General features: G+C 43.8%; 1 protein-coding gene across 4 annotated transcripts in view; it reads right to left on the reverse strand.

Annotated features, from left to right (window-relative positions):
• The window catches only part of HEG1 (heart development protein with EGF like domains 1), a 71,046-nt gene that overhangs the window by 51,989 nt on the left and 6,065 nt on the right, over window positions 1-12,992 (reverse strand). For 3 of the 4 annotated variants that reach the window (XM_036071647.2, XM_036071645.2, XM_078066947.1), the window contains 2 exons: window positions 5,856-6,143; window positions 3,926-4,207 (listed from right to left, as the gene is read on the reverse strand). In XM_036071647.2, coding sequence (XP_035927540.2) covers window positions 3,926-4,207; window positions 5,856-6,143 — 570 coding nt within the window. Of the gene's footprint in view, window positions 1-3,925; window positions 4,208-5,855; window positions 6,144-12,992 lie in introns of those variants that run through there. The other variant, XM_036071648.2, reaches the window with a different exon arrangement.

Consider the following 12,992-nt stretch of genomic DNA (forward strand, 5'->3'; position numbering starts at 1 on the left):
GAATACCTGTATAGCAAATCAATGGCCACAGAAATACAATTACGGAAGTCACAAACACTGAAAACCACAAAAGGACAACGGCTATGTTGTCCCTGACCAAGGCTCTGTGGAGCACTGCTTCATCATCTCACAGTCATTATTAAAAGCTGCCATTTACGGACCAAGTACGATGTGCCAGTATCTTACATACAACCTTATATGTTGTGCTAAGTAAGTACTTGATATACATAATCTCATTGAATCCTCACAGTAAAGCTATGAAGTAGTGAAGACTTCTATCCAAGTCGTACCTCTTAACAAAAGGAGAGAATGGTTGGTCAAACTCATCTGTAGTCACCACTTACACTATTCTCCCTGCTGAATATCTAGGGGGAAATTTACCATGTTTCTAATCAACAGGCCAGCAATATTGGTTGTTTAATAACTGCCATCCCTTGCTCATTTCTACCCTTGAAGCCCCCATTCAAAAATGGGAAGACCATCCATTTGGGAGCAGAAACAAGCCAAGTTCCCTAATCCATATAACAGGAGGTAGAAAGAATGCCCACCCATCTGGTAAAAGTATATGGGTCACTCTCCAATCTCAACACAAAATGCTGGAACCTCAGGCATGCAGCAAATGCTCAACCTTGGCTTGACTGCTGTCCAGAACCTGCCAAAAATCTACTTGAAGCAGCTGATAGTTGAGAAAGATATGCTAAATCTACAATCTCCTGAGTTATTTATCCTCTCTTCCTTTACAAAGTGAAATCACCACAAAGCAATTTACCTGGACCACATTGGCTCAGCTATCCATAGAAATACTTTCATGAGTTGAGATCCATTATTACACCCTGAGCTCCTACTGAGAATCCATATAAAATATCGCCTTTTAAAGAACATTAGCACAATTTCCTCAAAACAGCAATTGGCGGCATTTTCTACTACGATTCTCAACATTCCTTACATAAACAGTCGTCTTAGAATTCACGGCCCACAACACACTCATGCCTATGGATGAAATTGTATGCTTACTTTATCTGACAATGGTCTCACGCCCCACCCAGTTTCCCTTTGTGCCCTGGTTTCCAGGAAGCTCAGGACTAAATTTAGTGCTCAACTGTAGCCATTCTCACACAATTCAACATATACATATCTCTTTCTGCCTTCAAAAGAGAACTTTTTCCCTGTTAGTTGCTTTGTTTTTCCCCCAATGATCAAATAGTACATGGTCCTTACGGAACATATGGAAAGGACAGAAAGACATAAAGCAGCAAGAAAAATCATTTCAAATGGCTTCTGATCTCTTTTTTAAAAATCTGATTTAGCAGTCTGGGCCTATACCTGCTTTAAGGCATACGTTCCTGGCATATAATTTATTTTGGGGAGCAGGGAAAGCCTGGCTAGCCAGGCCTCAGATGAGGTTGTGCTACATGCCTGTTTCTTTGTAGTACAGTGAGGAGGGACAGGAGCACAGAATACCAAGGCTGGATGTGTTTAGAGTAACAGAGGCTGGAGCTAGAAAGGATCTTTAGGATCATCTGGTCTAATCCTTTCATGTTTTTCCTAGGGAGCCCCATCCTCCCTGGGCCAGGCTCCCGGGGGCCATACAAAAGCTCACTTTGAGGGGAGCACAGCTCATCTGACTGGTCTAAGTGTCAGCACTTTCGCTGGGTCACATTTACTGGTGGATGGAGTGGCCAAGTGTCAACAGGCGCCCCCCCCACCCCGCCCCCCTCTTTGCTTCCCTTCTATGGAGTGCGAGCTGGGCAAGGCGCCTCCAGGTCTGCCTGGGCCAAGGGCTGCCGGCTCTCAGTGCTCCCCGTCAGGCTCGGGCAGAAATAGTAAGGTCTCGGGATCTAGATTTAAAGGGCGGGTAGGGGGCGCCTGGGTGGCTCAGTTGGTTAAGCGACTGCCTTCGGCTCAGGTCATGATCCTGGAGTCCCAGGATCGAGTCCCGCATCGGGATCGAGTCCCGCATCGGGCTCCCTGCTCAGCAGGGAGTCTGCTTCTCCCTCTCCCTCTCCCGCTCCCCCCTCTTGTGCTCTCTCTCTCTCTCACTCTCTCTCTCAAATAAATAAATAAAATCTTAAAAAAAAAAAATAAAGGGCGGGTAGGAGGTATACCAGAGCTCTGGTTATAGCAGGTGAGCAGTTACTAGCCCAGCTTTAAAAGTAAAAGCAGAACTGTGCTTCCCATGTGACTTCAGGTCTCTGCAGGGAGGGGGCAGGCTGGCAGGCTAGACCCAGATGGGTCATTTAACATTCCCTCATTTAGCAGCACCTTGAGCCCTAGCATCTAGTTTTTGGAAGCACCTAACTCCTGGCTAGCCAGGACTCACATGAGGGAGGTGGGCCTCGACCTAGCACAGAATACCCAGGTCAGTAAAAAGGAAGAGAAATGCTCAGTGAAAGATTCAAGGAGTAGGAAAGATATGGCAGAACTCTTCAAAAACTAAAAGTATAAGTATAAGGTTCTAAAAGGACAAATGCTCAAGGAACTTGAGGGCCAACTAATTTTTTTAATGTTGAAAAATCTAGGTGACAACAGAGCCAAGTCCAGTAAAGTTAGAAACATAGGCTGATTTTCAAAATACAAACCACAGTAGTGGGTTGAGTTTAAATTATAAATATTAAATGACCTTGACCAGAATCAAAGTGTAGCTTCCTAGAAAATGCTTCTTTTCTACCATTTAGTAAAGTTGGTTGTAAATCACTGAACCACAGAACTTTGAAGCTAGAAATAGGCTCATAGCTTTTATCCAATCTAACCAATGTTTAAGAATAATCTTAAAAGGAATCTCCAAAAACATGAATCATAAATTATATACATACCTAGTCAGCAGAAACTGTATACAGAGTACATAAAGGAGGAATTGGCTGCTTTAAATAGGCATTCCAAAAAGGACATCCAGGTTCATACTTTGGTGACATAAACCCAAACCTCTGGTCATTCAAAGTATCCCTAAATCCCCTGACCTATGAAAATTTGGAAATGACAATTTCGGAAGCAACCTAACCTCTATTTCCAGCCTTCTCTGTCCTGCTTCCTCAGGCATGTGGATGAAAACACACACAGCATGCACGGACTCTGAATAAAACCTCAGAGAAGAGAAAAGGCCGGCAGAATTTCCAGCATTCTCTTTGGCCTGCGGCTGGGGGAGCCTTGTGATATTGGGGCACATGCTAATCCCCATTACTTACCAACTGTACCTTGTTCTGGGATGGCAGGGAACCTGAGAGAAGTGATAGACATAGCCTGTGTCCTCGAGAGGATCACAGTCCCTCTGGGTAGACAGGTGCCGGATACCCTAGGGTGATGGGGTGGATGGCACAGAGGCTTGCAGGGCTGAGAACGGGCTTGCTGGAACGGAATGCCTGTGTGGGGCCTTAGCTGATGACTAGATGCTGAAGAGGCAGAGAGGCGAGTCCCCCACCGCTGCAGCCTTGCAAACACTGGCACTGTGGGTTTGTTGTTTTTTTTAATGATACCTAGAAAAATGCCTATCTATGCTATCTTTGCCATTGCAAGAAACGATTTTGCAATGATGAAGAAACACAAATCTAACTCCTAATCAAATGACAACGCTCACCACTTCACTCACCCCAGAGCATGGCCTCTTGTGCAAGGAGACACACCAACACCACTTCGTGCACGTGGGGCGAGGGGGGACAAGCAGAGGATGGTGGACACAAAGGGCCTAGAGCAGCCACCAGACCAACTCTTATGTTCCTCTTTACGCAGTTAAAGAAAACACATTATAAAGATGGACTTCAGGACGAAAATACATTGTACAGATGGTACTTCTGCCCCCAAATACTTCACATTTGTCCTTAATGTCTTTTCCCCTCAGCCCCTGTGACAGGGATGTTACTAGCGAGCTGTGCACATCTCCTACTTCTATTCTGGATGACTTCCGCGAGGGAGGCTGGATAGGAGCACTCACCCGAGGAGGGCTCTGAGGGAGGAGAGTAAGCCGGTGTCCTGGAGAAAGGCAGCCAGGAGAACGCCGGTCCTGAGATGTTTCTCTTCCCTTCTCCCACCTCCAGAGCAGGAAGAGGGGACTGGCCTAAAACCCAAGTGGCAGCCACTTGGCTGTGCACGGTCACTTCTTCTGGGAGCCCCTTTCCTCTCGCCAGGGAACCCCGGGATGTTGCGCTCTCCGTGTGCGATGGGGCAGTTCTTCCTTCAGACTCTGAGCTGGATGGCAAGTGAGGAGTTCCCAAAGCTGAAAGCAGACGGCAACAATTACAATTCCACCAGCAGACTTCCAAATGTCTGAGTAACGGGTAGTGGGCTCACCTCTGACCTCTCTGAGGAGAAATGAGGAGCAATTATTCATTCTGTGAAAAATTCACTCCTGAATGAGAGACCGCAAACCAAGACAAAGCCTGTGTTCAGATCTCCCCAACAAAGACAGCATTTGTAGTGGTCAAGTTATTATAAAAGGGGCACAATGAAGCTAAGTATCAGACGATATGGAACCAAAGATCCGATTCCGATCACCATGACTTGTCACTCACATTCCACAAAGCTGGTCTCAGAATTGACCTGAAGTCAACATAAACAAAATTTCCAATATCTGCATGACCAACACACCCAGGCGGCATCCTGTGCGGTTCTAAGCTCTCTGTCCATCACTCATGAATGGAACATAAAATACTGTCACTTGTACTCTTTATAGAATTGAGTCCCTCAGCCCGATCTCCTGGAACTAGCTCGTGAGACCATGGGGTCATCTTTGATGGCTTCATTCTCTCCTTTTAGGCTGTTGCCAAGTTGTATCCATTTTTCTTTGTGAAGAGTCTTCACCAATCCCTTCCTCTCTGCCCCTGAGGCCACCAGGTCATGGGTCTTAGCACCTGGCATCTGCCTGGGTGGTCCCCCTGACTCTGCCCCATCTCCTACCCCAGATGTCTTCTACCTGCCTGCCAGCTGAATCTTCCCCAAATTCGCTTTGATCGTGTCACCGTCTTGTTCAAAAACCTTCGGTGACTCTTCCTACCACACCAAATCTAAACTGCCTGGTTTTCAAAGTCCTCAATGTCTGCCCCTAACCCCATCCACACAACTGTCCTCTCTAGCACGTGTGACCGACGCCCTCCCCATGGGATGCTGCTGGCCTTCCCGCCCCACAAAGAGACCAAGCTTCTCTTCTTTCCTCACATGGTCTGTGCATCCCGCTCCTCAGCTACCCTTCCCACCTTGCTCAGATGCACAGAGAGGCTCAAATCCCAACTCTAAAACTTATTAGCTGTTTGACCTAGACACCTCAGATTAATTAACTTCCCCACCTCCAGTTTCCAAATTCCTAAAATGAGGATAATGTGACCTCATTGGCTTGCTGTGAGAATTGAGGGAACAGGTGTGTCGGTATGCAGTAGGTACCTAATTGGTGCCACTTTTCTTTGTCTTCCCTTCCTCAGTCAAATCTGGCCCATCTAGCCCCAGCCCCTTCTTGAAACCTTTTTGCAAAAAGTGCCAAGCCACTGAGCTGTGTAGACTGACGCAGAAACCACTGGAGCGACGTGCACACAGACGCAGCTGTACGGCCCGCTGGACCAGACCCGGCACCTCTGAGACTGTGGTGTGTGGCATGGTCACCGGTGTCGCTGGGATTCAGTCTGGCCACGGAGTGTCAATTCCACGGGGCTGCTCAGGCCTCCAGGCAAATCTGCACCCTCACCTGGTCTACACGGCTAACTCAGTTAATCACAGCATGCCACAGAGGGAGTCGAAGCCACAGGTCTGACCCACAGCCCAGGACCCTTGGATGGGCACCAGGGCTCAGGCTGGGGAAGAGAGAGACGCAGAAACTTCGTTTTCCAGGAGGGGACATACATGCATGAAACGGGCCATCACTGGCACAAACTCACCTATGGTGATGCTCTGGGAAGTCAGAGCTGTTGCTGTGTCAGCCCCGACAGAGGAAATGGTGAAATTTGTCTTCCCGGAAGAGTCGTTTCTTCCTCCAGCATCTGCTGCTTCAGTTTGTGGAGCGAAGTTTTCTGGAGCATCTGAAGAAGTGTGGTTCTTTCTGGGGGTCTGAGTCCTCACACCCTCCTTGGAGACCGCTGTGGATAAGTCCATTTGGTTCTGATCAAAGGTGACGTTTTCTATGTGGGATTCAGTGTTACTTTCTGGCCAACTGTTCCTTTCAGCAGCTGAAACACAAGAAAATGGATCAGTGAGAACTTGCTGGCTTCTGAAAGAGAAGGAAACCTTCAGAAAAGCCAGGAGCGGATGTATCAGTAAAGAAGTGGATTCAGGTCGAATAATTTCATCTTTCTCTTTTTCCCCCATGGGAATTATTCTGACAATGCAGTGGGAGAAATTATGAAGCAAAAATACCAGGTAGGACTGCATTTTACAGGAAGTGGAATAAATGATGAAAACCACTCGAAGGAGACCGGTGTGGGGCTCAGGGGCAAGCATCTGAAGCTCAGGCGTCTGGGCAGGCTCAGGGAGGGGCGTGGGGGTGCAGGTCAGGTGTGAGCGCAGGGAAGGAAGCACTTCCAAGCGTCAAGGTTGTGAACTGTGTTTTCTGTGTGGTAGGAGGGTAAAAGCCAGCAGCTCTTCACCCTGACACCTACTCTTGCCGGCAGCGGGTGGGGGCAGGGACATGCATAATTCTGGAACACCTATGAAGGATTTGGCCATATTATCAAAACCTTATAATATAAACAGGTTTGAGGCAGTGATTCTGTTTTCTTTGAATATTCATGCTAAGGAAATACTCAAGAATGTGGACAATTTAGCTGCACTGATATTCATGATGTCATTGTTTATAATAGCAAAAAAGCAAGGAAGGAAGGAACAAACAAAACTGAAAATCTACAGTAGGCGATCAATTAAATGAGTTGTAGTATATCTATATGAAAGGACACTCTGAGGTATTAAAATAATGTTGTAACATAAAATAAAGATATTCTACAGCTATTATCAAATTAAAACAACAGGTTTCAAAATAGAATTGACTATGATGTCATTTTGTTTAAAAAGAAAAAAAAGAAGGGCCATCATGTATGTGTGTGTGTGCCAAACACCGATCGATGTAAGCTCTCGATGTGCCCTCATTTGTTCAATCTTGCACAACGTTGAGGTAGGTGCTCTCATTCTCCCTACTTTGCATGGGAGGCAGAGGAGGTACAGGGGGTCATGCTCCCTGCCCAAGTCACCAGGCAGCCTGCTCCCTGCCCAGGTCCCTGAGCTCTCACAGTACCCAGCAGGCAGGACAAAGTGCATTGTAGCAAATCCTGTGGTTTTGGAGGGGTCATGTCCCATGCAGGGGTGCCAAGGAAAGGGTGCTTACTTGTATGGACTGTTGTTTGACATTTATAAATTAGGGATGGATGCAGGTTAGTCAGAAAATATCCTGAAGTGATCATTTTCTGCCATATTGCCCAAGATGGTGGCAAAGAGAACAGTGGTTAAAAATGTCAGGATCCTGTAAAAGTTGTGGGAAAACTGGGCACAGAGGTAATCATTGGTGGTGTCAAGTGCCATTTGTCAAGGCAGGGGGTTCAGAGTCAGAGCAGGTAGGTGGGACGCCTGAGTCCAACCCAAGAAGGCTGTCTTGCTACTCTGACAACGTGTGCACATGGCCCAGAAACGGCTTGGAAGCCAGAGCCCGCCACTGCCGGGATGCCAGCTCCTGAAGATCACACCAAAAGAACCTTCTAAGAGCCTGGATATCTAAACTAATATGGAAGTGAATATGAAATACATGTGCTAATTGGAGGGCACGGAGTATAACGAGTTTCTAGAGAATGCAATGAGGACAAGGACCATTTAAAGTTATTGCTGATTACATGGTTCCTTTAAAAACCTATTTTTATTTTCCTCACTTGGGAATGATATTTTCCTTTCTGCCTAGGATCAGGGGCTGTGGGTACTATTGAGAAACCTCTGTGGGAGTGAATGAAGTCACCTCTATCTGTATGAGTCAGGCAAAGTTGGCCAACCATCTGACCAGTAGAGGCTATAGGCTGAACCAACGTTTTGGGCTCAAAATATCACACACACACATACACACACACTTTCCCAAAAGGAACAAGTTATCTTCTAGATCAGCACTGTCTAAGAGATGTATAGAGTAAGACACAAATGCAAGCCACATATGTAACCTTATTTTAAAAAGTTACAGGTGAAATTAATTTTAATAAATATTTTACATACCCTGACATATTTAAAATAGCATTTCAATATGTAATTGATATAAAAATTATTGAGATACTTTGCCTTCTTTTTCTGGTATTACACCTGTAAAATCCAGAGTATTATTCTAGCTGTACTTCAAGAGCACAATAACCACCCGTGGCTAATGGCTACAATACTGGACAATGCAGTTCTAGATCAGTGGTTCTCCGCATTTCCGCACTCTGGTCCCCTCCTACCAGAAGTGTGGCTCACTTATTGGGGTCTGGGGGGGGGGTGATTTTAAAATCTTCCATAAGAGATTCTGACAAACTTTCCTAAGGGAACCCTTTTCTCCCCAAATCCCTTGAGAATTGCTGTTTTCATGCTTCCTATTCTGTTTCCTGTAACTGATAATTAACAGAAACTTCCTGAAGGGGGAGGGAAGTTGCCCAGGCATTTGGGCTCCTCTGGGGCCCAGCCCCAGACAGGCCAGGCCCACATTCAGCTGGCAATGAGATATGGAGGGGTGTTTCCAGGGGCAGCCGCCAAGTCTGTAAGTTCAACTTGAGACTCCCGGGTTACGGAGACCAGAGACCCACCCATACAGCTTGTTCCCTTTGTTCTTCCTATTTGAGCTGCAAGGCAAGCTGGCCTCCAGAGAGAAGGTGCAAAGGTTTGAGGATGCTTTCTCTCTCCTCGGGCACAATGAGAGAAATTAGTCTCTTAAAAGAAGTCAGAATAAATGTGATTGTGGGGAGGCAGAAAGGACTCAAAACCCATACCCTGAAGCTGGTAAAACACGAGCAGAGGAAGAAAATGAATTTCACTCTATTATAGGCTTAAGATGAGTGTGAGATTTGGCTGTTGTTGAGCCTCTCAGGCTCATATGGCTATGTCTCTGAGGAAGCAGCAACATGCCCTTCTTCAAGGAACTGGGAACGTCCTTAGTCAGCTCAAGGAATTCCACTACAGCCCGCAGAAGGAACAGAAGGGCCACATAAAACAAGACGTGGTTAGAACTGAACCACGCGGTCTCCCTGGAGGGTTGGCTAAAGATGGAAGAAAGAAAAAAATGTGCACTATAAACAAAAGAGAAAAGCAGACAGTAGTCTTGCACTGTCCCAAACAACCCTGCCACTACAAACTAAATATGCTAAATAATGTAATTTTAAAAAAATATTTCTAAATGCATTGCTGAGTTGGCAAGTAAAGAATCAAATCTTCTAAGACCAAACATGAGCCAAGAGCTGGAATTCAGAGAAGTGAGCTAATTCCAGAACCGGCAGCTGCCCTGGGGCACCTGCTTAACTTTTGTGACCCTGAACTTCTGTTCTGATTACCATGAGGATATAGGAGATAGGAGACAAAGCTCTTAAGGAGAGAGTCTGAGAGAAAACTTTTTTTTAAAATTTCTTTGAATTTTTAAGACTATTTTATTTTTTTCTTTAAAGATTTTATTTATTTATTTGACAGGGAGGGAGAACACAAGCAGGGGGAGCAGCAGAGGGAGAAGGAGGCTTTCCACTGAGCAGAGAGCCCAACGTGGGGCTCGATCCCAGAACCCTGGGATCATGACCTGAAGCAAAGGTAAATGCCTAACCAACTGAGCCACCCAGGCACCCCAAGGAAACTCTTGTATAAAGCTGGGACCAGGGCTATACCATATCTATGAGGCACATAGAAAAAAAATCTGCCCTGCAGAACGGGACAGCAAAGAAAAGTGGCCTTTTGATCTTGGTTTTAGGTAAAGGAAAGTAAATCTCACTCAAGAATTTGTAACCATAAAGGTAGCCCTCACGTGGGTGTACAGCATGAATTCACAATGCCTGTGTGGTCTAAACCTCAAGCCAAGGATATATTTTAAAATTGGTCCTGAATTTTGTGAATATACTAAAACCACTAAATTATACTTTAAAAGGGTGAATTTTATGGTATGTAAATTATATCTCAAATACACATCACGTATGTGCACACACGTACACACATATACCTCATTAATGGGAAGGAAAAGTGGTTCTGATATACAGTGCTTCCTGCTTGGCAGAAATAAATGTGAATGCTCTCTAAATGAACATACCTTCAATCCAATTTTATCATTTATTGATACAATTCTAAGGAATAAGAGATCAATCACCATCAAAAGGCACAAAATATATAAGGAAAAAAAGGCATCAATGGGCAAAAGCCAGCAACCTAGATAAGCAAAGACTTCAAATACTGGAATTATCAGTAAAAGAATGTAAGTATATAAAAGTACATGAAAAGGAATAAGAAACTGAAAATGAGAGAGAGACTATGAATAATGATCAAAAAATATGAAAGAACTCTAAATGGAAATTCTAGAAATGAATAAATTATAATAACTGAAATTAGGAAACTCAACAGATTAGATATGACTGAAAAAGAACTAATAATTACAAGACAGATCATGAGAGAATGCCCGGATGATATAAAAAGATAGAAAATACGAAAAAGAGATGAAGAGAATGAAGATAGAGTGAGAAAGTCTAACATATATATAACTGGATTTCTTGGTGGAGAAGAGAGAAATAGCAATATTCAAAAAAGTAATGGCTAAGAATTTTCCAGAATGGATAAAAATGAACCAAGTAAACTAAGGAAGCCCAACAAATCCTTAGGAGACTAAATAAAACAAAAATATAAACCCACATCATAGTCAAACTGCAGAAAACCACAGACAAAAGTATGTCTTAAAAACAACCAGAGGGCAGGGGCATCTGGGTGGCTCAGTCGGTTAAGTGTCCGACTCTCGATCTCAGCTCAGGTCTTGATCTCAGGGTTGTGAGTTCAAGCCCCGTGTTGGGCTCCATGCTAGGTATGGAGCCTACTTAAAAAACAAAAACAAAAACACAAAACAGAGGGGGAAAAATGACAAATCATCTACAGAAGATGATAATTAGACTAACAGCTGATTTTTCAACAGCAACAATGGAAGCCAAAAGACAGTGGATAAATATTTTCAATGTGCTGAGAGGAAAAACTAGAATTGTACACTCAGTAAAACTATCTTTGAAAAATATCTTCAGACTAGCTTTCAAAATAGAAACAATTTCAGTCAAATTTCAGTTTATCAACCATCTCCACTAAAGGAAATTATGGAGAATTTATTTCAAGCAGAAGAAAAACAATCCTAGATGAAAGCCAGAAGAGGCAAGAAGATATAATGAGCAAAGGAAACGGTAAATATGTACATAAATCCAAAGCAACACTGAATGTATAAAATGGTTTCTCATTTGTGGGATTAATAAAACAAGGTAGAGCAAATCCTGGAGAATAATAGCACATAAATCAGGAGGGGATAATCAGAATCATGTTGTGTTGAAGAGTGACTTTAAATTGCGTCAGAAACACCTTTTCATGTTCCTCAAATTGACCCGAAAGAATAGAAAGAGGGTGTATCACTTCCAACTTGTAGAGCTTTCAATATGAGATTTCCACTGAGAGAAACCAATAAATATTGCCGAAAACCAAAACAACGACTCAGTAAATAGCAATATAAGCATGTTATTTAGAGGTATGGACATGATTACTAAAAGAAGCTGTTATAGGGGTTGAAAGTGGTTGATTCTGGGAAGCAGAAAATGATAATGGAAGGAGTGGTCAGGGTTTTTATAATAGCCTTATAAAACACATTTGATCTTTAAACTATGTATGAGTTTGATAAAAAATAAAAATTTACATTTAAAGACGTTGGATAATAAGCCAGGGTCAATGTCTGCAGTGCATGATAAAAGTTTGGCATTCTTAATACACAAAGAAGTTTTTCAAATTCCTAAGATGGACATCTCACAGACAAAGAACAAGAATATGTGATTCACAAAAGAAAATGTGTAATTGGAGAGTAAATACATGACAGCATTGTTGGAAAGAAAGAAAATCCAAATCCAAGCTAGAAAAGACTTTTTAAACTTTTTGTATATTTATTTTTGCCTATCGAATTGGCAAAGACTCAAAAAACGATAAGATGCTGCGTCATCGCGGGCATACAAGACAGGCACTCCCTCACAGCCCTGGTAAGAATGTAACTGGCACATTCTCTCTGGTGAGACATTTAGCAATCCACTGCAAAAGCCTTAAAAATAGGCATATATTTCTACCCAGGAATTCCATTTCTGGAAATTAATCCCAAGGAAATTATTAAGGATGTGTGCAAAGTTTCAGGCACAGGGAAGTTTACCACAGCACTGTTTATAATAATGAAAATTGGAAACAACCTAAATTTTTGCAATAGGAAGTTGGTTAACTTAATTATGAGACAACAAAAAGTGGGATGGCCAAAATATATTACTGATACAGATATGTACTATGCTCGCCCTGTACTGTTAAGTGAAAACATAAATTTCAAAATGGCTTGTACCATATGATCTTATGTTATTAAAAATATATGTTTAAAAAATGCATCTCCTAGGAAAAAGAACCACCACCACCACCACAAAAAGGTTGGTATCTTGGTAAAAGGACTCCAGGTCTGGAAACCACCTTATAACGGGCTTTCCCTGGTCCCTCGACCTGCTCCCAGAGGCAGGTAAAGCCTGTGGACTTTCAATATAAAGGTGGCTCCTGCAACTTGCTCAGAATCCAGCCATTTCTGAAACATCCGCACGTGAGTGGCCTGGACTACCCCGCTGAAGGACTGACCACCCAGCCTTGGGGTACCTAGCCACCCAGCACCACAGTTGCTGGCCCTGTTGACCTTAGAGACTTGTGGGCTTGAGATGCCACCTCTCCCCTCCTCCCCTCAGTTGCAGGTGTCACGGCCACCTGGATTGATGAGAAACGCCTACCTGTAGGGTCCCTCTTCACCTGGGGATCTCTCCTTTTCTTCCTGAAGGAACACAGGAAGCAACACTAAA

The sequence above is a fragment of the Halichoerus grypus genome, chromosome 1 (assembly GCF_964656455.1).
Source record: "Halichoerus grypus chromosome 1, mHalGry1.hap1.1, whole genome shotgun sequence".
NCBI classification, from domain to species: Eukaryota; Metazoa; Chordata; class Mammalia; order Carnivora; family Phocidae; genus Halichoerus; species Halichoerus grypus.